Genomic DNA, 26,286 nt, shown 5'->3' with positions numbered 1-26,286 from the left:
GCCAACCACAACCGAGCTCTGTGTGCTTCGTACATACGCGTACTTCGTCCATCCAAAGTACATGTGCTGAATACGATATACACACTTCAACTCGCCACTGCGTACACATGAAAGATGGGATGGGAGAGAACACCTTTTTTTTTTTGGGGGGGGGGGAGGGGGTTGTAGGGTACACTACGGACTATAGTGTAGGGGGACGGCTTTCTTGACCCTTGGCTCCGGCTGACACGCAGTGTTGATGTGGACTACTTCGCCCTGCTCGGTTGTACAAACGAACCGTACGATTGCGATTCAGAAGTCGTTCCTTGCTGGAGCGCTCCCGAAAATCACCGCTGGACCAAGACCCAGTACCGACACCTGGTATTTCGCGTAGAATAACCAAAAATCTCTATCATCTTAACGAAAATTCTACATGTCTCGACTCGTTTCCGTCCACCCATATATATATAAAACCATCTCCATACCAGAACGTAAGATGAGGCAAGGCAAGGGCAAAAGGCAAGCGCTGTTCGGCCTATTCCAGGTAGATTAAGCTTCCAGCATTCACTGCCTGTGGTTTGACGAGATTCGTTTACCTATGATGCCTTGAACCGAGAACAAGCTAAAGTACAGGGGATTCAAGAAAACGCCATGCCTCATACCTCCAAAGCAGCCCACTCAGCTTAGAAATGGATCGGCTTTGAGTACGTCGCCATGGCCGCCTCCTTGAAAGCCTCGGCGAGGGTGGGGTGCGCGTGGCAAGTGCGCGCGATATCCTCGCTCGACGCGCCGTACTCGAGCGCCAGCGTACCTTCGGCAATCATCTCGCCGGCATTGGGGCCGATGATATGGATGCCAAGCAGCCGGTCCGTCTCAGCATCGGCAAGCATCTTGACCATGCCTTCCGTGTCCAGGTTGGTCTTGGCGCGCGAGTTGGCACTGAAGGGGAAGGTACCGACGCGGTAGTTGACGCCCGCCTTCTTGAGGTCTTGCTCCGACTGGCCAACCCACGCGACCTCGGGGAAGGTGTACATGACGGATGGGATGCAGCCGTAGTTGACGTGGCCGTAGCCCTTCTTGATGTACTCGACGGCAGCAACAGCTTCCTCTTCAGCCTTGTGCGCGAGCATGGGGCCGAAGGTGACGTCGCCGACGCAGCGGATGTGTGGGATCTTGGTGCGGTACTCCGAGTCGATGATCACACGGCCGCGCTCGTCGAGCTCAAGGCCAATGTTCTCCAAGCCAAGCCCTTGGGTATACGGGCGACGGCCGATCGCGACCAGGACAACGTCAGCGTCGAGCTATGATAACGAACATCAGCAGGATTCCCCCCCAAAAAAATCCCCGTCACGAGAAGGGGCGCGCATCCAAACCCACCGTCTCCGGCTTGCCACCCTTGGCTGAGTCGATGTTCAGCTTAACGCCTTCGCTGCTCTTGTCGCCACTGACAACCTTGGTGCCCGTCTTGAAGTTGATACCCTGCTTCTTCAGGATCTTCTGGATGCTCTTCGCAATCTCGGAGTCCATGCCGGGACCGCCAATCTGATCGAGGAACTCAACCACGGTGACCTCAGATCCGAGGCGAGACCACACAGACGCCATCTCGAGACCAATGATGCCGCCGCCAATGACCGCCAACTTCTTGGGAACCTCCTCAAGGGCAATGGCACCGGTGCTGGTAATCACCCTCTTCTCGTCAATCTCGAGGCCGGGGAAGGGGGTAGCCTCGCTACCGGTCGCGATAAGAATGTTTTTGCCCGTCACGCTCGTCTCGCCGCCATCGTTGAGCTGAACCTTGATCGTGTGCTCATCCTGGAACGACCCCGTACCCTTCAGGTACTCGACGCCGTTCTTCTTGAACAGGAACTCGACACCCTTGGTCAGGCCTGCGACTGACTGCTCCTTCGCCTTCATCAGCTGCTTCAGGTTGAGCTTGACGTCGCCGACCTCGATGCCGCGATGCTTCGAGTCGTGGAGAATCTGGTGGTACAAGTGCGAATTGTTAAGGAGCGATTTTGATGGGATGCAGCCCACGTTGAGGCAGGTACCGCCGAGGGTCCCGCGCTTCTCAATACATGTAACCTGGTTGTTTGCAAGACAAGGTCAGCCATTGGCGAGAGTCGATAACTTAAAACGTCACGGGCTAGGCTCTTTTACCTTCATGCCCTCCTGGCCAGCTTTGATGGCGGCGACGTAGCCGGCGACGCCGCCGCCGATGATGACGAGATCCCTCGTTTCTGTAACACACAGTCAGCCACCAAAGGCCCATGTCCGTCATCTTTCGCGACTACTAACCAGCCTCGGTGGCATATGTCCGCCTCCACCTTGACGCGCCAACAATGGATGGCAGCCTTCGGCAACAGAGTCAGTAACGAGAGTCATTTTTCCGCGCTGATGGAGCCGAAGTCGTACCCTGACGGTTTGAACGCGGACTTGACCGCAGTGCGGCCTATTAATCTCTGCGACAGCATTTTAAATGTGTGCACTCGACCGACAATCAGAAAGAAATCCAAGACTTTAAAAGGCACGCAAAAACGTTCCACGACAAAGATGTGCAGGTCGGGAACGAGATATGTGATGGCAGGTGCGTCACGTAAAGTTTGTTGGGGATCAGAGGAGCTGCGTCCAGCGTCGAAAAAATGTCCCCATTCAATCCGTCCGGCCGCCCGCCTGTCGGATGAGCTTTCCCAGGCATGGCCGGGCCCAGCGTCGGCCTGGGATTGGCCCAGGGTTGCTTGCTCGCTGTTACTTCGCTAAATTTCTCGTTCCCGAGCGATCTACCATTCATTGGCAGCGTCCAGCTCCGGGTTAAGCCGCCAAATCCCGCACTTCTACATTCAGGTCTTGGCAAATTTCCGGGCAACTTGAATCCTCAGACACCCGCAACGAAGCACCTCGATAGTTCTACTGCGGAAAAGCATATATTTGACTAATTGTAGTGACACAAGAGCCCAATGTGAAAACCAGCACACCGAGTGACAACCGAGTATATGGGTATCTTGAATATGTGAAACCGTCATGTATGTACTGTACTGTAGACGGACACCCAAAAACAGCGGATTCAAACACTGAAGGAAGACCCCTTCATCCTAACAACTCAGAGAGCTTATTGGTCCTCGCCGCTGGCCAGTGCCGCCTGAACGACCGCCTCTGCCATCTTGCAGGCTTCCTTTAAGAGTTTCGTATTCTTCTTGCCGCCAGCCAGATCAGACTTTCGAACGACCTTCTTGAAAAAGTACAGCAGCCCTCTGGCCAGGTCAGGAGTCGCCTGAACCCCGCCAAACACTTTCGCGATGGTTTCCCCGGGGTTATCGCTGGTCTGGCACTCGAGAAGCACATTGACGAGCATAATCTCGACAAAGTCGCGCGTCTTCTTCTGAAGGTAGAGAAGGTTGAGGCGTTTTAGCACAGTCACCCCAAGACTGCTGCCGGAGATGAGGGCACCAAACATTTTGGCCGTGTTTACAATGCGCCTCAAATCCATAAGCTCGTCGTCCTCCTCGTCTTCTGCTTCGTCGTCTCCAAAGCCGGTCTCCCCCATCCTGCCAAACATCTTCCAGAGGCTGGCTTGGAACGCCCACCTGACCTCGCGCTGCTCCGCGCAGAGGCGCTTGGCGACCAGAGTGTAGTAAGGGTTATAGTGCTGCTCTGCACCAACACACCGGATGATGACGTTCGGGATCTCGCGCTGGCGCTCCTTGTTAAGCCGTAATTTGAGAATGCGGAAGTAAGCGTCCTGGTAATCCAGGGCTGACATGATGGAGACGAATATGGCACGTCGCACCTCGGTGTTCATGCCCTGCTCCCTGGCTAGCTCACCCAGATCTGGGCCTTGCTCAACGTCGTCGAGAAGGACGCTATCGTCCTCGCTATCGCCTTCCTCCACGTTCCTGGCCTTCTGTTCGGCTTTCGGGTCCCCCGACCGGCCAGCCCAGCTAGCGCCGACAAGCCACCATTTGCCCTTGGTATCAGCATCGCGGATATCCTTGAGACCCACCCGCATAGGCTCGGTGGTCTTGACCTTTCTCGATTTAAGCTGGCCAAGTAGCTTCTTCATCCGCGTGATATGCTCCGAGATAACCGCCGACGCGCCCACTCCAGCTTTCATCTTGTTGTTCTTTAAATCGGTGATAGTATCAATCATGAACTTCGTCCTGACCGTCAGATTCTTCTCACCCGCTTTCGCCACCGCTGGTGGAATGAGGGAGACGATATCCTTGAGCGCCATAGGGTCGTCTTGTCGGAGTGTAGGACCACACATGCGGACTATCCTGAGCAACAGCTCAGCATTGAGCTCCGAGAGATTCTCCAGGAGCATCCGAATGTAGTCGAAGATCAGATTGGGCCCGATGAGCTGGAAAGTGTAAAGCTCCGACATGAAAGTGATGAGGTTCGACGTCTGCTTTGGCACGTCTGGTCGCTCCAGAGCAGCCAGCTTAGCCTCCTCGTAGTACTTATCGAAACGTTGCACCATATCCTGTATCAGCTGTCCCCCGAAGTCCGTCCCGAGTACCATATAGGCGGCTGTGGCGAAGCCGGCAGAGAGAATCAGGAGCGTGTCTGGTAAGCTCGTTGGTTCGCACACCTGAATCAACAGCAGGTCCACCAGGGAAGAAGTGACGTGTTGCCGGGGGTGCTCTCTGTAAAGCTTTTCGACTTCCGTAATAATGGTCAGCAGGTTGGACTCTGTTATCCTGTTGACAAGGCCTTGAGTCTGTCGACGAATTCGCGCAGCCAATTTGGTCTCCGACCCGGATTCTTTGCGTAATGACGGAGGCACATATTTCACCGGCTGACCTGTCGTCGGCGCGACATAGGGATTTTCGCGGACTCGTTTCTCTGGCTTCTCTGCGGTCTCTTCGTTCTCGGAATCGAAGCCTTCAAAATCGTCCTCGCTCGCACCCTGGTCTTCCTGGCCGGAACCAGCGTCCTCGAACCCCTCATCATCCAAGCCATCCGAATATTCGTCAAACTGCTCCTCGTCCTCGTCCTCGTCCTCGTCCTCGTCCCAGTCAGATTGCGGTTTGCTTTGTGCGGCTGCCGCTGCTTCGGCCTTTCTCCGTTTCTGAGCCAACCAATCATCCGCCTCTGCCTTGCGCTTGCGCTTCTCTTGCTTCTCCTCGCTGAATCCGCTGCTCAGCCCTTCCAGCAGATCTCCCAAGCCGTCCTCCTTAAAGGACTTCGGCAGGGTCTTTCGATTCTTCAAGCCAAGCTTTCTTTCCAACTCCGCAATTTCCGCGTCATCTTGTGCGAGTTTTTCTTTCACCGCCCTCGACAGCTTCCGCTGTGGCGGTAAATCATCGACATCTTCCTCATACTCGTCGTCTCCAGTTTCATCCGCATCTTCGTCGTTAATTTCGGACCCCTCATCAAGCAAACCGTCAGAAAGAAGGGCATCGTCGTCAGAGTCGTGAGAGTCGTCAGTATCTCCAATGTCCTCCCCATCCTCCCCTAAGTCTGGACGCCGCTGTTTCATGATGTCTTTTGGGGTCCCGCCGCCAGAAACTGTGTTCCCATCTCCGGCATTCTGCGCTCGGTGCGAAGCATTGGTGCTGCGATTGGAAGCCGCCCGCTCGGGGCGCGGATTTCGGCCAGCTGCAGTTCGATGGGCTCGCGATTGCTGTCTCTCGGCCTTGCGGCGCTCTTTTCTTGACGTCACACTCACTCTCCGGGCTCCGCGCTTCTGCCCAGGTTTCGGAGCTGTAGACGTTTGAGTATAATGCCCAGTACGGTATCGCCCAAGATGGCCTCACTCACCTGAGGCACCGAGCTCCTTTAGGAGGTGGGCCGGGAGCGTTGGTCGTTTTATTGCTGGCAGGGGCATTGTCTTAACTCAATCTCTGTATGTATTGAACAGAGAAGCGAGATTTATATGGGTGCGGACCACTGTGTCCTTGACCATGTTCGTGGTCAATCATCGATCGGTCCCTTGCCTGAACTTTTCTTATCGATAGTTTGCTGTGGGGATTGACTTACCTGCCTGGCGTGGAAATTTCCGCACCCTACTGCGTACACTACCAGGTGCATACAGTACGGAACGCTCGTCTTCGTGCGTAAAGGTAACACGTACGCGTTACGTACCGTTTCCAAGTATGTATAGTGCAAACTCTAAGGAGACAGTCACAGTGATTTGAGCAAGTTTCTCTGTCTCGACACACTTAAAATGAGTTAAAAGTAAAAATAATCCGCTTACGAAATTGTAACCATTCAGAAATTGCAGCACTTTACCCCCCGACACCAACAGTTCGCGCCAATCGCAAAATTGGTGGATGGTATGGATGAAGTACTTCGCCCCTGTACGGATTACATTTTGTATGTACCTGATGTATGATACCCATACACAGCTTGTCCGCCCTGGAGTTGCCCGTGGTTAGTGGGTTCTCCCGCAAGCTACCCGTCTAGGTGGGGTGCGACGTTACTTCACTCGAACTCCCCATGTATCAATCATAACATTGACAATTGAAGACATAACTAACGACAAGATGGGCCACTTAACACACGATGAGGTAATTTTCATGACCGCCAACGGTGTTTTCATCGCCCATGCACTCATATGCTAACCAACCCTTCAGTTCTTCAACCGATTAGCTGACATCTTCCACGCCCGCAAGGCCAAGGGCCACGGCGCCGTTTATTTGACCCAAAAACGACGTAAGGACCGCTTTCCTCCGTAATCATCCACCAAGCTTCTGACGCCTAGGCAGTATCATACAGCCAGACGTCAAAGAGCCCTTCAGAACAAGAAGAGAATCCCCTTGCGGACCTGCACCCCGCCCAGCCTCTCCCCATCCTCATCCGCGCCAGCAACGGCAAAGGAAAAGGGGACAGGGCGGCTAAAGTCAAGTTGTCAACGGTTGTGCAGCCGGACGAGCTAGAGGGGTTTTACTCGCGGTATGCTGAGGTTTGCAAGGCGGGCATGGCGGCCTTGAAGCCGAGGGACCGTACCAAGCGAAAGGCAAAGGCGAAGAAGAGGAAGGGCATGACGGCCACCTAATATTCATGCTCCACGGGCTTGCCTAGTATTGAAGGTTCAGGCCTCTTGGCGTTTGCTACGTACCGTCATGGCAAAACGTGTGCGCTTGAATGGGTGAGGGGGGAAAGGGACGGGGTGCTTTTGGGGTGTAGCGGCGACAGGAATGGAGGTGTGACCCCCGCCTAGACTTGATGGAGATGAGGTTTAGTGTTCATGTTGGTCACCGTTCACTAGTAGATGGGACGACTCTCGATTTCCGCTGCCAGAATCCCGAACGTTTGTTCCAAGAGCAAGGGTTGTGAAGCAGAGTTCTAGCGCCGGTAGGTTCAGATTATGGGGCAGCCGTGCCAATGTTGGAAATATCGAGGTTATATAAGACCGATGGCACCGTACGTGGCAAAGAGCGCTATGTCGGTCTCGAGTATGATTGACTTCTTCCTGGAGCAAGCCGGGACAGAGGCGTCGTTGAGATAGACCTTTCCGGCTCGCTGGCGCTCACCCTGTAGACTTTGGGAGCGTGATACCTGGCATGCAATAGCTCACCGGCTGTTTAGAGTTCACTCCATTTGTTCTCCCGGTACATACATGATCTCGAACTTTGGATGGCCGACAGCTCCTAAACCATGCTGCTAGATAAAACTGCATTTTCTACCTGGAAAAAAATAAACGCCAGCAATACGTGAGGCTCTCAAGGCCTCGGCATCCATCAGACGCCAACATCCCGAACCTCGAGGCGCGGAATCATTTGCAGGACCGAGAATAGATAGAAGTCCAGTATTTGACAATCGCCGTTTTCCAGCAACGGCATGTCAAGATGGACGTCGCAAAGGAAGCTGTCAAATCGTCAGGGGTATCATCTCAGGGTATCCGGGTGCCCACACAATATACCGCCGTCTAAATATACCAAGATGCCAACACCAGTCACGCCTATACCACTTTCCGGAAAGATTGATCCCTACGCGTCTCCGAATGCGACTCACCAGAAGTCTGCCAGCCTGGCGCCAGTCTGGAAGCTAGCCCTCTCTGGCGCCGCAATACCGTTACCAACAACACGCCTACCAGTACCCGACGCCCGTCCTCGAACGCCGCCGTCAACGGAAGAATCAGATGCTTATTCGACAATACATTCTAGGATCAACAGCCCCCGACTTCCCTGTCTGCGGTACCAAGTATGACGCAGAGCCCCGGCGTGTGAAACATTGCCCTGAACTTTTGCGATGGTGAGTTGCCGAACGCCGAGAACTAGAAAAGCGCTTCGGGGCGCCTTTGTCATCTCAGCGAACCTAAACTATCCTCCTCGAGAAACAAGCAGCCCGAGCAAGGGTCCCGATACGGCTAGCAGCCCCAGATCATGGAGACGCAGCGCCGCTGGTCCCTTGCAGTATCAGGCGGTAAAAAAAATAGAAAATCATCAGAAACGCCGAAAAGCGCAAGGAAATGTAAGTGATCAACACCTGAGTATGGCGGGATACCGGAAAAAGACCGTCAGGTTCCCGGAACGGATGAACAGTTATTGTAGAGACGAGTAGCTTGCGAGTGCGAAGCAGCCGCCTGCCTTCCGACTACCTCGGTTGGCCGCTGTCAATGCCAGGGTGCTCAGCATCTGGTGTAATGGTGTGCAACTTGATGTCAGATCACCGCCTGTTCACATGATCTGATCCTGGGTGAGGCCGCCGTGAGGGTCGGTTTCCATGTTGTCACCGCCTCCCGGCGTGAGATACTTGACGTAGCTCAAGCCTAGAGGGCGACCGCCGTACTGGTATCCCTGGAATTTGGCAATGGCGGTCTCTGCGGTGTCGGCGTTGTCGAATCGGACAACACCACTGCCACGAGACCGGCCGCTTGGTTCGTACTGGATTTCGGCTTGTTCGACCTTGCCGATGGTAGAGAACAGTTCAACCAGATCATCGTTGCTAGTCGACCAGGGAAGCTAGAGGCAGGTGGTTAGGCCAAAGTTGTGCGTAATGCGGTTTATGAACTCGGGACAACAACTTACATTGCGGACGTGGATGGTGTCGGACTTCTCACCGCCGCCAGTGGCGTGATCAGTGAACGGGTTAGGGGGAACCGAGACGTTAGCAGCGTCGTAGACACCACCGACACCGGGCCCGCCATAGCCGCCGCGAGCGCCATAGCCAAACCCACCGCGACCGAAGCCGCCGCGACCAAAACCGCCTCCAAAGCCTCCGCGTCCGCCAAAGCCGCCACGGCCATAGCCAGCGCCCATGGCGGGGCCTGCGAAGCGGTCTTCACGAACCTCGAGGATGCGGCCCTGCCAGTCATATCCGTTAAACTGTTGGATAGCGTTGCGAGCGTCGTCAGGAGACTCGAAAACGACGATACCGGAACCCTTAGGTCTGCCATCAGGGCCGATATGGACATCAGCGCGAATAACGGCGCCGGTACGAGCTGTCAGAGAGCCGTTAGTTGATAGAACAGAACCATACGTGGGAAGTCGCTGGCTATCTTCTTACCGGCCTGTCGGAAGAGGTCCTTCAGATCCTGCCAACCCACGTTGAAGGGCAACTAGTTCGGGCTGGTCAGTACGACACAACAGGCCAAGGGAGCTAGAAAGGAGGTAAGTAAGGGTGCGACAAACGTTGGAGACATAAAGCTGGCGGCCGCCGCCGCCAGCCATTCCGGGGTTAAAACCACCGTACGGACCACCGCCCATGCCGCCGCCAAAACCGCCGCGAGGGATACCGCCCGGAGGACCGAATCTGGGCTCGGCCTCGCGATCCTGCTCCGCATTAGCGTACTAGCGCGCACTAGGCCGTTTAGCCAGTATGCTCCTCACCTCTCGGACGTAGATCAATCTGCCCATTAGATTCTGGTTGCTGAGTGTTGCAACAGCTTGCTGCGCTTGCTCCCTGGTGGCATATTCCACAATTCTGCGCTTCGGGTCAGCGGACTGTCGTCAACAGTCGAGTGGTGGCGAGTTTAACTTACCCGCATCCCTAAAATCACCGCGGACAACGTCCCAACCCGTCAACCCAACATCCATCAAGGGACCAGAAGAATAAGAGCCACAAAAGAACCAGCCAAGTCACTCATAGGCGCCCACCTTCGACATTCCATTAGGAAGAAGCAACACGTCGGCATAGAGAACCTCTCCAGCTGTGGAGGACAATGTTAGCCCCACGTAGCCGTGTTGCGCAGGACGGCCGTTCTTCGAAACCCACCCTGTCTCATGAAATCCTTGAGGTGGTGCCATTTGACATCGTACGACAGGTTGCCGACGTAGACTCGGCGGTCCTGCTGCGATGTTTCGCGAATATTGTTCATGACTTGTTCCCGGTGGGCCGAACGGTCCTCGTAAGATCGATTGGGCGCTCCACTGTATCCTGAACCAGTTCCTCCAGTGGGTGCACCCTGGCCAGTCATAGGAGACCTGCTTCTTCTCCGGGGCTGGCTGCGAGATCGATCACGCGGCGAATAAGATCGGCGAGTATTCGGACTTCGTGAACGTCCCCTACGAGGCGAACGCGACCTTTCACGCTGTGATGTGTTAGCAAGATGAATGATGCGCAAAGTCCAAATCTGTGCCAAAGGTATTCGGCAGAAATTAGAGTAAAGATAGGTATGACACCCTGCCTGCCTGGAGAGCTTGGTGGTGTGCTAGGACAGCTCGCGGGTCAATGAGGCCAGGCGGCGTATGGCGGGGGCCAACAATGGGCGATCGAAGCTCCGACCCACGCGATCGAGGAGATGTGGATACCGATTGCCCCCCGGCGAACGATGCCATCCTTGGCCGTTGAGCACGTCCCACATGAGCAGCAGCAATCCATCGCCAGAACGGCGAGCTGATGGTGAGAATCGGGAGGTAGACATGGAATCGACCCTCTCGCGAAGGTGACAGGATGAGTGCGAAGAAGAAAAGGGGAAAATAACTCACCGGTCGATAATTGTCTCCTGAATCGGCTGAAAGGAAAATGAAATGTTAGAGGGACGACCGAAAACAAAGAAGGGGAAAAGAAAAATCGGTGGGAGGGCTGATGTAAGGTTGGAGGAGAGTAATGCGGGAGAGGAGGCGATTGAGAAGTGGCAATTTGAGGGACGTAGCACTTGGGTTGCTTCGGCGGGGGAAGTGGTGAACGAATCCAAGTGTGGATCGGGATGGGAAAGACATGCAGGGTGGGTAGGTAAGGAAGGCCGAGGGGAAGGGGTCTGCTTTGTGCGAAGGTACTTCGTACATGTAGGTCGCATATAGGAGGGGGATGCAAGGCACTGCAGCAGCGCGCCGCTCCGTAAACGGGAGAGCGAGGCTTGACAGAGAAGAGGACCTCGGAGTCGCGCTGCCACTCGCTGGAGTGGTGTGTGTCTGTGTGAATCGACACAAAGTGCGAACCGGAAAGATTGGGGGGTTACAAACGGTAGTCACACGTCATCGAGACATTGGAGGCTGGTCGCGACAACGGCTTTCCCAATATTAACTGCCGCGAGAGAGTTTCGCGAGTATGTAGAGAGGAGAAAAGGACTTGGGGCAAAGCGTGTTTTGGATATGGGGGATGCAATTCGGCTTCGTACTTACCCATGGCTGTGAGGAAATCGAATTTTTTTTCTTTGGCAGCTTAGCCGCTTGATCGAGCGAAAATTTCGGCGACGCGACGATTGGATGTTGATGGCGGGCGTCCGTCTAACTGCAGGTGCTCCTGGTTGGATATCTCCCAGTTCGGAATGGTGGGGGGTGTCGCAGCAGCTGAGGTCACGGCTCGTAGCAGTACTGCGTATGTACTGGAGCTCGCGGAGCGGACCCAAAAGTCGGCTTCGGGCGAGCTAGGATCTCGGTCAGTTTCCAGCCAAGTTGGGCAGGTGTGCGTCTGTTCGAGTCGGATCTGGGAGGTTGAAGGCGCCCTACACGACCGAGACAGGGCAGTGGAACCAGAAAGGTCGTTCAAAGGGACGCGGCGAACGAGGCAGACTGGGAGTACCTGCTGCGCACAGTGCTCAAGGCAACGGCGAGGGAGAGGGCAGCGCAAGAAATTTCCGTGCGGCGCTGTCTGACCACGGGCAAAGGCCAATACGGTTCGTGGGACCAAGGTCAGAGCAATTGAGCAAGGGTGAGCAGGGCAAGACGACAGGGAGAACGCGTCTGGGACAGTGACCTGAGCAAGGTAGGCGCCACCACGGTGCGACTGTCTTCTTGTGGGGTTCCTTGGCGAAGGAGGCGTAGACTGCCACGAATGGTACCGCGGGATTGAGACGTGAACGGTTCCAGGTTGGTTTGTCTACGCAGTATGATCGGGAAGCACGGCTGGGGGCTTGGTGACCTGACGGCGGATCTTTTCACGGGTCGGCAAAACCAATTGGCCAGAGCAAACGGAATTAACCGCTGAGCGCATGGACCATGACCGCCAGGCCTCTATGTGGGAAACGGAGTCTAGAACGGAACTAGCAAGGCAAAACTTCCCTAATGATTCTATAACACTGCGAAGGGGTATTAGATATGGTAAGAATGGAGCAAGATCAATCTGCACAGTCTAAAACTTATTTTGAACTGCTATCCTAAGACCGTAGATATTATCTCCTTAGGTATAATTAGCTATTTATTTATTAAACAGCTTTCTTATCTCTTCTTTATTTTGGAAAAGGAAGAGGAGGGGAAGACTTATAACTACGGAGTACTGGGTACCTAATTCCTCGGTACTGTAATATGAGGTCCTGGGGCCTGTACTACGTACTCTTTGGTATATACGAATCAGTACACAGGAGAGTTCGAACAGCGTTCGGCTACGTGAACGCTCTCGATGCGGCATCTTGGTCAAATATTCCTGCTACTAATGATTGAGCAGAATCAGACTTTGCGTCTCTCAGCGTTCAATGCATAGCCTGCCGTTCTCATCGGGCCGCATCTATAAACGCTAGCCAAAGACTCAATGATCTGCGTTGTGATGTCTCCGTACTCTTTGAGAGCTACTATAAAGAACCGGGGTGTTACCGCAACACTCCGTGTACGGATTACTGTACGTATATATGTACTTGCTTACAGAGTAGCACGCCCATCTGAAAGTGATCCGTACGGACATATCGAAAAGTCCCCACAATAGCTCTCTGCCCAAGTTGCCCCATCCCGCAGTGTGATAGGACAAACTCGACAGCCCTGTTGAAGCACAGATGGGGCCCCTGTGAGCTCGGCTAGGCGGCAAAGATCGGTGATGGCCCGCTCTATTAAACAGATACACAGACATACAGTACACAGGTAAATTCACTCCTGAATCATGCTTCTCATATGAAGGGATGGTAACACGCAAATGATGAGGGCCAATCCGTTGCTCACGCTCGTTCAGCCCCCATATGACAATGACCGTGAATTGGCTTTCATGCTCGATGACCGGGCGGATATCTAGACGATCGGATGATTCATCCATTTACAACAAAGCAACTTACCGTTTCTGCATTGAACGTGGGCAACGCGGGGGCGCGAGGCGCCCGGCTTAGTTCCCCTAGCCCTTTGTAGCATGGCCAACAACTGCCATCAACAACCGCTTTGAGGCATGAAGTGGATATAGTTGTCTGCTGTTATTGACGCTCAACCAACCAGAGCAGCAGCGAATAACCGGTCAATGCATGATGGAATTGGCTGATACAACGGCATATGCAAAGACATCGGAGGGGTGACGAGACCGAAGAGGGGTCTCAACCGCCCCCGTCGGTAACGGAGGAGAGGAATGGAGCGACCCGGGAACCTCTTCCGTGCGGAACTGTTATGACGAAAGTCGAAGAGAGGTGTAGCATCAATCGCGGGCCGTCCAAGTCCTTTTTGCCCATCCCTTTTTATTTCCTATCTAGATAAGAAAGAGAGAGCAGGTGGTGCAGAAAGGCCACAGTTGTTCTTGAAAGCAGCGGCGTCCGCAAATGGAACTGCACCATCTCTTTCAATCATGGCGACACTCAACCTCGGGTTCGGTCGCCACGGACGCGACCCCAGAACAGCCGGCGATCACGGGATCTTGGGGCTTTCGGTAGGGGTAAAAAAAAAAAAAAAAAAAAAAAAAAAAAAAAAAAAAAACGGGACTTTCCGCGGCCGCCGACCATCAGGTCAATTGGCTTCCTGCTCAGTAACACACTGTGCTCCGTACCACGGCAAAGAACCAGGTTGATGCCACCTATCACAAGTGGAGTTGATATGGCCTTGGCTTGGTTTCTATTGCATCTGCGGCTTCAGAACCAAATGCGAATTGATTGAAGACGGGCCCACTGAGAACCCTACTGGCAGGTTTAACTTCGAAGAGCTACTCCGCAAATCTCAATCACTCGAAAATTGTAGCTGTTTGCGGACAAACTGAAGATGACCAAGCAACTGGCCCACCTCATCTCCGGCCGCCACCAGTCAGCATGATTTTCCACGCTAGGGCGCAGGTAGAGAAAGGTGCAGAGCCAGACACTTTTCAGGAAAGGTATTGTACCTACCGTAATCCGTACCTACAAACGGTAAGCGCTCACCTAAAGAATTTTACAGAGCCCAAGATCCTAACCTTATGTAAGGTACACTACGGTACATATTAATTGTATATACCTTACATACAGAGTAATCCATGCGCCATAATCTGTACATCTTCCGTACACCTGTGGTAACGTACTACGTATCCGCATTGTATGTATGTACTATACGGATTACATTACACTGCTAACAATGCCCGATAGGGTGGTCCGAGTGGGACCACCGAGCTTTCCTAATCCAGCGAGAACGATTACACCGATCAAACACGTGCGAACCTGACACGAGCGCATTCTGCCCGAGTTTGTTGCGAAGATATCTCGATAAAAGAAACTAATTGTTTTTGGAGTGAAGTGCCCGAATATGCCGCCTCCCTCCCTTTCCTGCTCTGCCGGGGCCGCGGCAACCCGGCGCGTTCTCTGCTCGGTCCGGCCAACCACCCTCTGCATGAGGGTGACCACAACACCAGCAGCGCGATCGATAGCCACCTACCCGGACTGCCCAAATCCGCAGCGACGACAAAAATTTTCCCAGCCCCGACCACGTGGCCCTCCGCCCAGTCTCCCAGCATCCAGCCGACGCTACCATTCTCGCGATCACCCCCCTCCGCCAGGTCCCTTCACGCCCGCCGAAGCTACCCTCCTGTCCGCGGCTTACACACATGTCCCCTCCCATGGGTTCACGCCCGAATCTCTCGCGCTCGGCGCGCGCGACGCCGGCCTGCTGGATATCAGCCCGTCAATCCTGCCGGACGGCGTGTTCAGCCTGATCCGCTGGCACCTCCATACCCAACGCACATCGCTCGCGGCCAAGGCACAACGTCTCGAGGCCGAGAATGGGTCGATGACGGTCGCGGACAAGGTGGAGGCACTGACGTGGGAAAGATTGAAGGGGAACGTGGAGGCGGGCGTTGTCCCGCGGTGGCAGGAGGTATGCCCTACTTTTTCAACTGCCCCTCCTCCTGCCTAGTCCAAACAAAAGTTCCGAAAGTGGCATTGACTGACCGCTTGTGCTTGTGCTGTGTGAACGAGGCAGGCCCTGGCAATAATGGCGCAGCCCTCCTACGTTCCAACCTCGATCAAGGAGCTCGCGCAACTGGCCGACGAAATTGTCTACCTAGCTGGCGACGTGTCGGTCGACCCGTCGTGGTATACCAAACGCGCGTCGCTGTCGGCCATCTACGCCGCGGCCGAACTGTTCCAGACGACCGACCAGTCGCCCGAATTCCGCGAGACCCGAGCGTTCCTGCGTCGCCGGCTTGACGAGGCTGCCCAGGCCGGCGGGGCTGTGCGGTCGATTGGGGAGTGGATCGGATTCAATGCTGGCGCAGCGCTGAACGTCCTGCGCAGCAAGGGAGTTAGGATATAGGGTCGAACGGGTTCCTCTGTCTCTCGGTATGGAGGGGGGGGAGACACGCGAATATTGTATTAGTATGGTTTTGGTGTGCTCAATCTGTATATTCCCTGGACTAGAGCGTGGAGGGTCGTGATGTTCCAAAGACCTGTACAAGTAGCTCTATAAACACTCCTTCCCGCAGGCCAAGTCTGCTAGCATTGTTCACAAAAGGTCCTCCCACCATGTCTATCACAGCCGTGCAAGTTCCGACCCATCCTACCAAAATAACTCCTTGCTTGGTTCGCTCTTCCAAGCCCTTAGTTAGTGCGTAATTTCCAGGGACCGGTATCCTCATCTCATTACAAGTTGCTGTAAAACCGCAGGTACATTGTGCTCGAACAGGCTGGCCATGACAAAAAGACAGCGAAAGGGCAAGAATGCAAAGACTCAGTGGTCGGCTAGTGTTCGCTGCCGGGGATCGGTAAGACTAACAAAACAGTCAGCAAATGTTCCGTAAGCCAGCTGTCGGTCATCTCACCGAATAATCTTGACGTCCTTGTCCAGGGTGTTGCGGCCCTCAATGGCATTAGGCGTGATGAAGATGTACTGGCGGTTGACCGAACGGCGCGCCGCAGTGATCTTTGTTCCGTTAGCAAGCCTCTCCTCCCCAGATCACAAACTCAATTCAGCTTACAAGCATATTGGTGCTGATGGCACGGTTGACGTTGTCCATGAACACATCAAACTCGTCCAAACAGCGCAATGGCGAGCCCATGGCCTCCCAGATGGCCAGTAGCAGACAGATAGACGAGAACGATTTCTCGCCACCAGAGAGCGTCTTGGTGCTCCGCCCGGAAGCCCTCTTTTCCGTCTTGTCCGGCTCTACCTGCAAGTCCAGAGACTTGCGCTCGTGGTCAAGCAAGAGCTTGCCGCGGTAGCCGCGCTCGCTGAGCAGGTAGATGAAGTTGGCGCGCGACTGCGACGAGATATAGCGCTGAAACTTGCGCCACTTTTCGAGGCGCAAGTTCAGGGTGTGCCTGAGTCGATCGTTCACACGGGTGATGGACTGGAGGTCCTGCACCACTTGATTGTATAGGGCCTTCTTCGCGGCGAAATAGTTGTGGACCTCGGCGTCAGTCATACCCCGCTTATCATCGATCCTGTCCAGCCGGGCTTTCAGAGTGTTGTACTGCTTCTCGATGCTCTTGTGAGTCTCGCCCTCGGGAATGTAGACTCGTTCCTTGTGGACAACCTCGGCATGCTTCGTCATTTCCTTGACACCTTCTGCCTGTCTCGCCCGCCTCGCCTCGGCCTTGTGCTTCTGCTCGGTATACTCGCCTAACCTGGAAATAACGTCGTTCTTCTCAATCAGACAGAGATGGCGCAAATCCCTTGCCTGCTTAAGTTTCGCCTCGGCCTTGCTGAGCCGCTGCTCATAATCCTTCATCTGTAACTTCTCCGCTTTGAGTTTCTTCAAGGCTTCCTCCACCGCGGCATTCTGATCTTGCTTCTTTGCTGTGAGCGTGCCATACTGAATACCGTGATGGTTCAGTTCTGCCTGTAGCTCCTCCAGGTGGTCCTTAAGACCTTGCAACCGGCCGTCGGCCCCCTCAAACTCGTCCAGAGCCACCCTTATGGCCTCGGCTTCCACCAATGCACTCCTCAAGTCCTTCTCGAGGCTATTGCGGTCCCTCCTCAATTGGGTCACCGCGGTCTGGCAACGCTGGAACTCTTGCAGTAGGCGGCGTCTCTCAGCACTAAGCTCCTGATACTCTGCCACGATCTGTTGTAGCGAAGCCTTGAGAAGCGCGATTTGCGAATCACAGTCTGTCTTCATGCGAGGTTTCAAGTTCGGATTTGGCTGGATGGGGCTGGTGGAGATGCTGCCGTTGTTCATCGCCAACCTCAGGCCTTCGCCACGCTTTCGGTCGTGGAAGGCTAAGCAGGCCTTAACGTTCCGTGGTGGAGCGCCGTCAAACATGACCTGCTGGGCTCTCACACGCTCAGGGATCAATATCACCTGCTCGATCATGTGGTTGATGATGAGTTGATCCCGGACCATTTGATTATCGATCTTGAGCACCCGGAGGACAGTGTCGTATTCAGAATCCGGCTCTTTCCCGCTGATGTCAAGAGAGTGCTGGCTACAAATCAGGACGGGGCTGTTCCTGATGTTGAGTTGATTCATCATCCCGCGAAGAATCTTCTCGTCGCGCTTGCTGGTGACGATAAAGGCGTTCAAGTTGATACCGAACATCTTTTCCAGAATGGCGGACCATTCAGGCTTGAGCAACTGCACGTGAGTGCCGAGTGGGCCGATGGGCTTGTTCTCGAAGCTATTGTCGGTGGCAATTCTCCTGAGAAGGTTGGGCATCTGGGGCTCGTACGCGTCGTACATCGATCCGCGATTTTCCTCTAGACCCTTTATCCTCGACTCGACATTGCTTATCTCGCCCCGCTTTCGTTGGATCTCCTCGTCGATCCTATCCAGGGCCTTCTTGGCGTCATCCACTCGGCTGATGAGGTCCGGTTCGCCGTCTTTGTTCTCTTGAATCTGAGTCTCGAGCCGCTTGATCTTGTTGTTGACGGCATCAAGCTCCCGCAGCTTGATCCTAGGGGCTTCGCCATTGGCATCTTCAAGGCGCTTTTCTTCCTCAGCAATCTTCCGCTCGACCTCCTTCACAGCCTCCGTCTTAGCCTTCAGCGCCTGATGAGCCTCCCGCTCCTCCACATGGAGTTGCTCAATCTCCCTCTTCATCTGCTTGTAGACGTCGCCGGCATTCTCTAGCCGAGCCTGGATATTGCCTTCGTCTTCCTTGACAGCTCGCAGGACCTCCTCCGCACGTTCGACTTTCTCTTCCGCAAGCTCCAGGGCTTGGTTCTTCGCTTCCACTTCCTTCTGCGCTTCAGCAACGCGAATCTCCGCTTCGGCAAGATCCTTTTCCCTCCTGCGCAGCTCTTCCTCCTCCTGTACCACCTGGGACCAAGCTAGTTGCCAGCGCAGCATACGGAGTTTGTTCCGGACTTGGCGATGGCCTTCCAGCTCACTCATCAAGCGTTGGGCCTTGTCCAGCTCGGCCTTCGCATGCTTCACGCGCTCCTCCTGCTCAGGAACCTTGGCCACCATCTGTTCCAGGCTCTCCGATATCAACCGGTAGTCGTTATCCAACTGTTGAAGCTGGACCCCCTCAATGAAGAACTTGTACTTCTGACTCTTGGTAGAGGCATTCAAAAACTGACGGGCATTGTCCTGAGAGAGGATGTTGAGGGGGTTATCGACCTGCAAAGCGTAATACTCGACGAGGTCGTCGACCTCCTGTTTCTTGACCGAGTGCGTCTGGCCGAGAGCGGTTTTGACCCTGAAGCCGCTGGTGCCGGATTTGGAGAAGTGGCGCTCCACGATGACGGACTCCCCGTAGACGTCCGGTTTGTAGGCGTCCTGGCCCCGGTTCTTGATTTTCACCGTCAGTACGGCACGGTCACAGCCTTCTTTCACAAAGCTTTTCAGGCTGCCGCCGCGGTTCGTCGAGCTAGCCTTGCCACCCAGGCACAGGGTGATCGCCGTGAGGATGGCGCTCTTGCCGCTGCCATTTTCTCCGACTATGAAATTGAGAAGGGGTCCTAGCTCGCAGTGGAGGCGTTCATGGCACATAAAATTGACACATGTGACACTCTCGATAATCCCATTGTCCGCGATGGCGTTCTCGCCGAGCAGGGTCGGGCGGAAGCGAAGTCGTTGTGTCGCACGCTGGTCGTCGGCGGCCTCGTGGCGGAGATGTTCAAAATTGTTGTCGCGCATTAACTCATACTGTGTCTTGGGGGGCGATTTCGGCGAAGCAGGTTGCTCATGTTCGTTGGCATCGTCGTCAGACGGGGTCGACTCTCGTACGGGGCGGTGTTGGCGCTTTGCGTCCTCGATGTCGGAGAGCCGTGCTCGCTTTCGCTGTAACTGATCTGTGAGTACGGTGGCACGAAACGGTGGCACGCTGTTTGGAGTGCGGTGGCTTACCGGTTCAGTCCTGAGGTTTGAGCGGGCCTCCTGGACCTCAACGACCTCGTCTTGTTCGCTGCTCTCCGCATCATCACGTCGTCCGCGCTTCCGCGAAGACTCGGCCGCGAGGCCGTTGCTCGTTCTCCCGGGCATTGCAATCCTGAAAAATTGTCGGCCCCCCCAACCCACATAGATCGCGGACAAAGATAGATCCTGTTAAAGATGAGGGCTCGCTGGGTCAACAACACGACAGAGAGACGCGTTTAGATGGTGTCACTCGCGTCAGTTCACGGCCCCACGTGCGCCTTACTCCACCCAAGCCGGCACGCTAAGGTACTGTACTGATACATCCGCGCGCAGTACGGAGTACTGCGTAAGGTTAGTTGCACACAAGGACCCACAATTCCACAACACCGCCTTTGTGTACCCTAGGGAGGGAACCCCACCAGCTTGGTATTGGTATTCGTGTGCCTAGTGTTTATCGATAGGAGGTATCAACCCGCAGTTCGAGATTCTTGCAAACCCACGGAAGGTGAAGTGACTCTCTCATGTAGAATATCGTGGGTGGGAAGTGCAGGGTCAAACTCTCCAAAGACAGGTTATGTGTAGTATGAAGGTTCCACCAACTTCTGTTCAAATTGTCTAGACCCTCTTTGAGTGCTCCTCCCAGTGAGAAGTCCGCCATCGCCACACAAAGGGAAAGCACTGCAGCATCAAAGAACAGCGCTAGTGACTGAGGAAACGGAGCGACAATGAGTAGGGGCCGAGATATGGATACCGCGGCCGAGCCACGTCCGGGAGATGAGGACTTCGATGGGTTCCGGATGCGGCTTCCGGAGGACTGCGTCGAGTACATGCTCTTCGTCATTGGAAACAAGACGGACAATACGCTTCCTAGTCTGGAAGCGATCCGCAGGGCAGCCGATAAAAAGTTGGACGAGATCGCGAAAGACTATATCTGGCAGAAAGATCCATTCAAGCTGGAGACGAAAACTCAAAAAGGTGTGTGTCGTTGTGTCCGGACAACCATGCGCAACAGCTGACCCTACGACACGCAGGCCTAGGGCTCCCTTACCTCTACGGCACTACTCACTATGGAGACAACGTCGAGGATGAGTGGCTTATCGTCTACCTCCTCAGGGAACTGAGCAAATCGTTCCCCAGCCTTTGGGTTCGTGTCTCTGACAGCGACGGCGAGTTCCTTCTCATTGAGGCGGCCAAGGTCACCCCCAAATGGCTCAGTCCCGAGAATGACGGCAACCGGGTCTGGATACACAATGGAAAGCTGCTCATTATCCCCCTGAGCACCCCTAGCGACCCAGCCGCTACGGCGACAACCGGCTCGGCCTCCAAACCCCTCACCCTCCGCGAAGCCATCGACACTCTCAAGACCACTTCCCCATCTGCCCTCGTCCACTCCCCCCAGATCGAAGCCGAGGCCTTCTACCGGCTGGAGAAGTACCCGTCCCAAATTGCCGCTTCCGTCCATCACTCCCTCGTCACCATCCCCCGCAAACTCGCCTACATCCTCCACGCCCGCCCGGCCTCCGTGGCCCCGGCCACCGAAGCCTTCTACCTGCGCGACCCGCGCTCCCTCAAGCCCCTTCTCCGCCCCGTCGGCGCCTCATTCAAAAGCAGCCTCACCTTTCCGCCGACGGACCTCGTCACGGTCAGCGTACGCTTCACAAAGGTCCTCTACGCGCAGCTTAAGAGCCAGCGTTTCGCCCCACCGCCGGTGGCGTGGAGGCCGGTGCTCCACGCAGCCGGCCTCGAGGCTGCGGCAGCGGTTTCTGCCGCGGCGGATTCCAAGGCGGAAGAAGAAGCAAGGAAGAAACTGGCGAGGTTGGAGATGGGCATGAAGCTCACGACGGGTTTTGAGATCTTGTGTCAGACGCCCGGCCAGAGCGCGAGTCGGGTGGTGAGGGAGGTCGGGCTGCTGCTGGAAGACCTGGCCGAGGACGGGGGCGACAGTGCGCTGCCGACAGATGACGAGATCGCCAGGTGGGAGGGGGTGGGGAGGGAGGACGATGACGGGTGGATGGACATTGATTTCAGGGACTTTGAGAGGGAGCTGGAGGGGAAAGGGAACAACACCAAGGAGGGTGCTACGGGGAGCGGCTTTGGCGATGCCAGTGCGCAGGCGGATCTGCAAAAGATCGTGTCGAGGTTTGAGGCGTTCCTGAACGATGAATCGGCGGGCATCGACGGGGCCGAGATCGATGAAATGGATCATGATGATGATGATGAGAGTGATGAGGACTCCGATGAAGGGGATACGGACGAGGATGAGGACCGGGAGGTCAGCTTCGACGAGGAGCAGTTTTCGAGGATGATGAGGGAGATGATGGGGCTTCCCCCGGAGGATGTTGGCCAGGCCGAGGGGGCAAAAGAGACCTCGGCGGGTGAGCCTGACGAGCGAGGTGAGAGCGACGACGAGGAAATACGCAATGTGATGGAGCAAATGGAGTCAGAACTTAGGGGGCTTGGCGCATTGGAGCTTGACCCGAAACCCAAGAAGGCCACAGCCAAGGTCAAGGAGAGGGGAGAGAACACGCCAGACGCGCCGCCGGCCGAAGAAAGGGAGGAGGACGAGGACGAGGACGAGGACGAGGACGAGGGCGACGAAGGCAGCGACAAAGAGGTGGACATTGACTACAACCTTGCCAAGAATCTTCTCGAAAGCTTCAAGAGCCAGGCAGGCATGGCTGGTCCTGCGGGTAACCTTCTTGGGCTCATGGGCATGAGCCTGCCCAGGGATGAAGAAGACTCGAGCGACGAGGAATAACAGGCAGAGATGTGCAAGCGGGGTGTCTACTAGCGCTAGCGCTTTTGCATATGTCTGGGCAAAACTCCAATGGGTACAATGCGCCCGTTGACAGCCCTGTCATGGCGTCTCTTAAGAGTCCCATCTTCGACCGTCCAGCAGCAGCCACAGCCAGCAGAACGAACGTGGCCGCCGTCATTGTCCATCTCCGGCTGCTCTCAGCCTCTTTGCGGGCGACATCTCCCCTGTTGGCCTCGGATGTCTCTTCTTTGCGTCTCCAGAAACCTCCGCCAGCTTTGCCAGAACTCCATTCAGCTGTCTCCGTGCCTCGAGCTCTCGTGCGCTGCTGTCCGGTCGCGGCCGGTAGAACTCGGCCACGATGCGCGTAACGGCGTGGTAGACCTTGTAGAACAGAATTCGGATCCAAGCTGTGTCGACGCCTTGTATTATGGTATGGTCTAGGGGGTAGGGAAGGCGACGGGCACCTGGGTCGTGGCCGGAGTTGTGGCTGAGGTCTTCGGCATTGAAACCCTCCAGAAAAGCAGACGAAGGGGGTTGTCTGTGACCCACTGGGTCACTGAAGATGGTTGCAAGGAGGGGGTCGCCGAAGATGGCGCTGCTCCAGTCGCGGAGACCCGTGAGTTTCAAGGCCTGTTGTTGTTGTTGTTGGTGTTGGTGGTGGTGGTGGTGGTGGTGTTGTTGTTGTTGTTGTTGTTGTTGCTGCTGCTGCTGGCGCTGGTGCCGCTGTTGTTCCTGTTGTTGTACGCGTCGTTGCTCTTCTTCATTCGTCTCTACCTTTTTTTGCTTTGGCCCTGGCGGCCCTTTTCCTTTGTCGAGACGTCTTGCTGCCCCATTCCCATGCTCTGGTTCTTCCCCTCTACTGTCTCCCATAGCATACTCACTACCACTACCCCCAACCCCCTTCTCTTCCGGCTCCCCGTCCCTCTCATCGCCCTTCCACTCGCCTTCTTCGGCGACTAGCACGTTTGCCTCCCCTGCGCCCTCGACCACCACCAGCCGCGGTATCGTAACCTCGTCCAACAAGTACCCCAGTCGTCGAAAATGCTTCCGGATGGTGGGATACGGTATCACGACGGCCATGTCCTCGCCGTCCCGCAGAACACCCTCCAGCATAGAGTGGAACGCCACCGACCATGTCTCCGCACCGCCGGTAGCGGAGAGGCCCCCTTCCATCAGACCTTTCAAGAGTCTTGCAGCCACCCCTACCCCTCCAAGTGGGTGAGCTGGCTCTGGCGTGTCGCCGCCGATGACAGCTGCCAGGGGCCCGAAGCGGTTTGTGGGTGCGGTTAGGGTGGCCAGGCTGCGGAACAGACCGCCAAGTTGCCGATCGATCTCGTGCTGTGAAGCCGGTGTTGGCTGGGTCGGAAGGAGGGAGAGCGACGTCCCGCGGATGGGTTCGTACACGGCGAAGGAAGAGTCGGGGAGTTGGCTCCCTTGGCCGCGGCGCAGAAGATTTGGTACGAGGGGGAGTATAGTGGCGGCAGGGCCAGGCTTGAGAGGAGATCGGGAAGTCTGCTCCCCAGCATCGGGATCTCCTCTGGCGAGAGCCTGCCTGACCCACCGCACCGTGACCGCTTCGGACGCCAGCATGTCTTGCTCGGCTCTCAAAGGTCGCCACATGAATACGGGCGGGAGAACGAGGTGCAGTGTTCTGCCGTCCGAAAGGAGAACTTGGTGAACTCTCAGGGGGCGGTCGGAAGGGAGCGGCTGTAACTTGTCGATGGCTACGTCCTCGGAGAGGAGAGGGCCCAGCATTTCCCTGACGACATTTTCGGCGGGCGGTTGGCACATGGCGAAACGGAGCCGGATGCTTCCTCTCTGTCGGGGTATATATAGATAGCTTGGAGCCGCTGCCTGTCGGTATGCAGACAGCGTGCAGCGGCGCGAAAGGAGGGGAGAAAGTGAAGAAGGCGTCGTGTGTTCGCAGCCTTCTGGCTTGGACTACTGATAATGTGTCACCGACCTGCCCGTAGTCTCTAAACGCCGTGCGAGCATGAGGGCCGCCGTCAGCACGCCCGGCCAAAGGACCAACTATTTGCCCGGATATCGTGAGGAAGTTAAGATGGCGGCTCTTTTGATCATGATCTTGGGGCTCTCACAGGAGGTCGGTTCGGGAGCTGGCGTTTATGATGCTGTAGGGTGGTGCATATGGTTCAAGCCAAGCTGCAGAGTCATTTAAGGGCGGAAACAACAGATGATGGACACAGCGTAGGAGTGTGAACCCAGTCGCGAAACGGCAGTTCAAGACACAGGGACAGAGCCCACCAGGCCATTCATCATTCGTTTTGCATGCTATCACTGGGAACTACTTATACGGAGCGAGGAACACAGCGGACACGGGGCAAGGGAAGGTCCGCCAATAGAGCGTTTCGTGGAGTTGAGAAACGAGACGGACGAATAGGGGCACGCGTGTAGCGAGAGATATACCCGGGACTCTCCCCTCGACTGCTTTTTGTTCTGTCCTGACATGGGTGGAAATCATGGCATCTGTACTCCGTACACACATAGGCAGTACTTAGACGGCCCCGGGCATGGGAATAACCTGGAAGTGAAAATCGCTTGCCGCCACGGATGCCGGCGATGTGTACGCGGATTAGTGGACCGAGTATGTATTGCAGGAATTGTATGTACAGTACAGTACAGTACTGTACCATCCATCCTTGTGTGCCACGCGGATGGATTTGTACGTACAGACGTGCACTAGTTAGGGCGAATGTTACCTACCCCGTCTGCCACACTTCCAACGCCCTACGTAATGGGCACTACGGAGTACCGTAGCTGGAATGGTGGGTACGAGCCTCGACACGACAACATGAAAGCCAGGATCCGGCCTCGGCCGCTTGGTGGCCGAATCACCTGCGGAATCCGGGGACCTAAACTGTTGCCTTCCCACTTCCCAATTCCCAACCCAGAAGTCCCTTGTACAAAATCTATCTGGGTCTCCATCCATAACGGGCTCCAGAGCCCCCCAAGCGTCGTCGTCACGCTCACCGGTTCTAAGGGAGATCGGTCGTGTATGCGTTCCGTGAATAATCCGTTCTGGTAGCGTTCTACGTGCCCTGTACAAGTAATACGGCGAGAATCTCACCACAACGAATGAGGAAGGTGGTTAAAGGAAGGCTCGGCCAACACGGCTAATTGGCAACGACACGCGAGTAGGGCGACGCGGCATTCTCGATTTCTGCTCCGTCACGAGGAGGTGTCATGTTCATCCAACAACCGTCATCGTCTCCGGGGTATTCTAGACATTCTCGAGCCCAAAAAAGAAGCGGACGTACAGCAGCAAGGCGAGTCGGTTTTCTCGATGATTGGCCAGGGCTAAGCGAAGTCTCGCATAGTTGTATGTATGTCATGTATGCACGGATCACTCAGTAGGGCGATCATCGCAGCGTGGTCCCCACATTTACAGATTCTGAAATCTGAAGGTCGGTGACCGTCCTTGTTCGCGAGTTCTCGGTTTCGCATGGACGCGCTCCAAGTGGAATGAGGACCACCAGCCTTAGTCGGGGTTCCAGCGGCACCTCCTGCTTTCCTCTGCTCAAAAGCTGCCTCGTTGCAAGCTTATTAATCCGGCTGTCGGTGAGGCAAGTTCGTTTATTAATTCCTTCGTTTGCGGGTTCCTCATCAGCGGACCGGAACGCCCCCCGAGCCGGGCTGCCACCGGCTTCGGGATGCGCCAAGGTTCCAGCTGAACGGTCGGCTCGGCAAATTTATCTGGAATAGGGCTTAGTGCCGAGGCTTGGCGGCCGCTGTTCGGTCTTGTTCGATGCCGGAAACGGTGCACC

The 26,286-nt window shown here is 55.4% G+C and overlaps 8 protein-coding genes across 8 annotated transcripts; 3 read left to right on the top strand and 5 right to left on the bottom strand.

Moving 5' to 3' along the window:
• Positions 1–146: 146 nt before the first annotated feature.
• Positions 147–2,621, bottom strand: MYCTH_2309210 (uncharacterized protein). Its single transcript, XM_003665411.1, has 6 exons — positions 2,392–2,621; positions 2,275–2,330; positions 2,137–2,216; positions 1,357–2,061; positions 576–1,280; positions 147–514 (listed from the first exon to the last, which is right to left on the bottom strand). Exons 1-5 carry the CDS (start codon positions 2,448–2,450, stop codon positions 663–665), a joined length of 1,518 nt encoding a protein of 505 aa, XP_003665459.1. The 5' UTR covers positions 2,451–2,621; the 3' UTR covers positions 147–514; positions 576–662.
• Positions 2,622–2,889: 268 nt separating this feature from the next.
• Positions 2,890–5,929, bottom strand: MYCTH_2309206 (uncharacterized protein). Its single transcript, XM_003665410.1, has 2 exons — positions 5,737–5,929; positions 2,890–5,679 (listed from the first exon to the last, which is right to left on the bottom strand). Exons 1-2 carry the CDS (start codon positions 5,801–5,803, stop codon positions 3,086–3,088), a joined length of 2,661 nt encoding a protein of 886 aa, XP_003665458.1. The 5' UTR covers positions 5,804–5,929; the 3' UTR covers positions 2,890–3,085.
• A 452-nt stretch (positions 5,930–6,381) lies between these two features.
• On the top strand, positions 6,382–7,366 carry MYCTH_2309205 (uncharacterized protein). The gene is made up of 3 exons (XM_003665409.1): positions 6,382–6,485; positions 6,552–6,630; positions 6,684–7,366. The coding sequence occupies exons 1-3, from the start codon at positions 6,462–6,464 to the stop codon at positions 6,971–6,973; spliced, it is 393 nt and encodes a 130-aa protein (XP_003665457.1). The 5' UTR covers positions 6,382–6,461; the 3' UTR covers positions 6,974–7,366.
• A 996-nt stretch (positions 7,367–8,362) lies between these two features.
• Positions 8,363–11,693, bottom strand: MYCTH_2309198 (uncharacterized protein). Its single transcript, XM_003665408.1, has 10 exons — positions 11,484–11,693; positions 10,848–10,873; positions 10,135–10,450; positions 10,017–10,069; positions 9,902–9,909; positions 9,750–9,843; positions 9,552–9,692; positions 9,427–9,478; positions 8,949–9,361; positions 8,363–8,882 (listed from the first exon to the last, which is right to left on the bottom strand). The coding sequence occupies exons 3-10, from the start codon at positions 10,235–10,237 to the stop codon at positions 8,598–8,600; spliced, it is 1,149 nt and encodes a 382-aa protein (XP_003665456.1). The 5' UTR covers positions 10,238–10,450; positions 10,848–10,873; positions 11,484–11,693; the 3' UTR covers positions 8,363–8,597.
• Positions 11,694–14,755: 3,062 nt separating this feature from the next.
• MYCTH_70376 (uncharacterized protein) lies at positions 14,756–15,949 on the top strand. Its single transcript, XM_003665407.1, has 2 exons — positions 14,756–15,320; positions 15,426–15,949. Exons 1-2 carry the CDS (start codon positions 14,838–14,840, stop codon positions 15,756–15,758), a joined length of 816 nt encoding a protein of 271 aa, XP_003665455.1. The 5' UTR covers positions 14,756–14,837; the 3' UTR covers positions 15,759–15,949.
• MYCTH_2309195 (uncharacterized protein) lies at positions 15,913–19,985 on the bottom strand. The gene is made up of 4 exons (XM_003665406.1): positions 19,735–19,985; positions 16,420–19,668; positions 16,264–16,364; positions 15,913–16,212 (listed from the first exon to the last, which is right to left on the bottom strand). The coding sequence occupies exons 1-4, from the start codon at positions 19,867–19,869 to the stop codon at positions 16,173–16,175; spliced, it is 3,525 nt and encodes a 1,174-aa protein (XP_003665454.1). The 5' UTR covers positions 19,870–19,985; the 3' UTR covers positions 15,913–16,172.
• A 231-nt stretch (positions 19,986–20,216) lies between these two features.
• Positions 20,217–22,588, top strand: MYCTH_2309194 (uncharacterized protein). Its single transcript, XM_003665405.1, has 2 exons — positions 20,217–20,718; positions 20,775–22,588. The coding sequence occupies exons 1-2, from the start codon at positions 20,469–20,471 to the stop codon at positions 22,499–22,501; spliced, it is 1,977 nt and encodes a 658-aa protein (XP_003665453.1). The 5' UTR covers positions 20,217–20,468; the 3' UTR covers positions 22,502–22,588.
• On the bottom strand, positions 22,589–24,393 carry MYCTH_2309193 (uncharacterized protein). Its single transcript, XM_003665404.1, has one exon. It carries the CDS (start codon positions 24,290–24,292, stop codon positions 22,676–22,678), a length of 1,617 nt encoding a protein of 538 aa, XP_003665452.1. The 5' UTR covers positions 24,293–24,393; the 3' UTR covers positions 22,589–22,675.
• Positions 24,394–26,286: the final 1,893 nt, after the last annotated feature.

Source organism: Thermothelomyces thermophilus, chromosome 5 (genome assembly GCF_000226095.1).
Source record: "Thermothelomyces thermophilus ATCC 42464 chromosome 5, complete sequence".
NCBI lineage: Eukaryota > Fungi > Ascomycota > Sordariomycetes > Sordariales > Chaetomiaceae > Thermothelomyces > Thermothelomyces thermophilus.
Note: the sequence above shows the minus strand (reverse complement) of the source record. Positions and strands in the feature narration are given on the sequence as shown.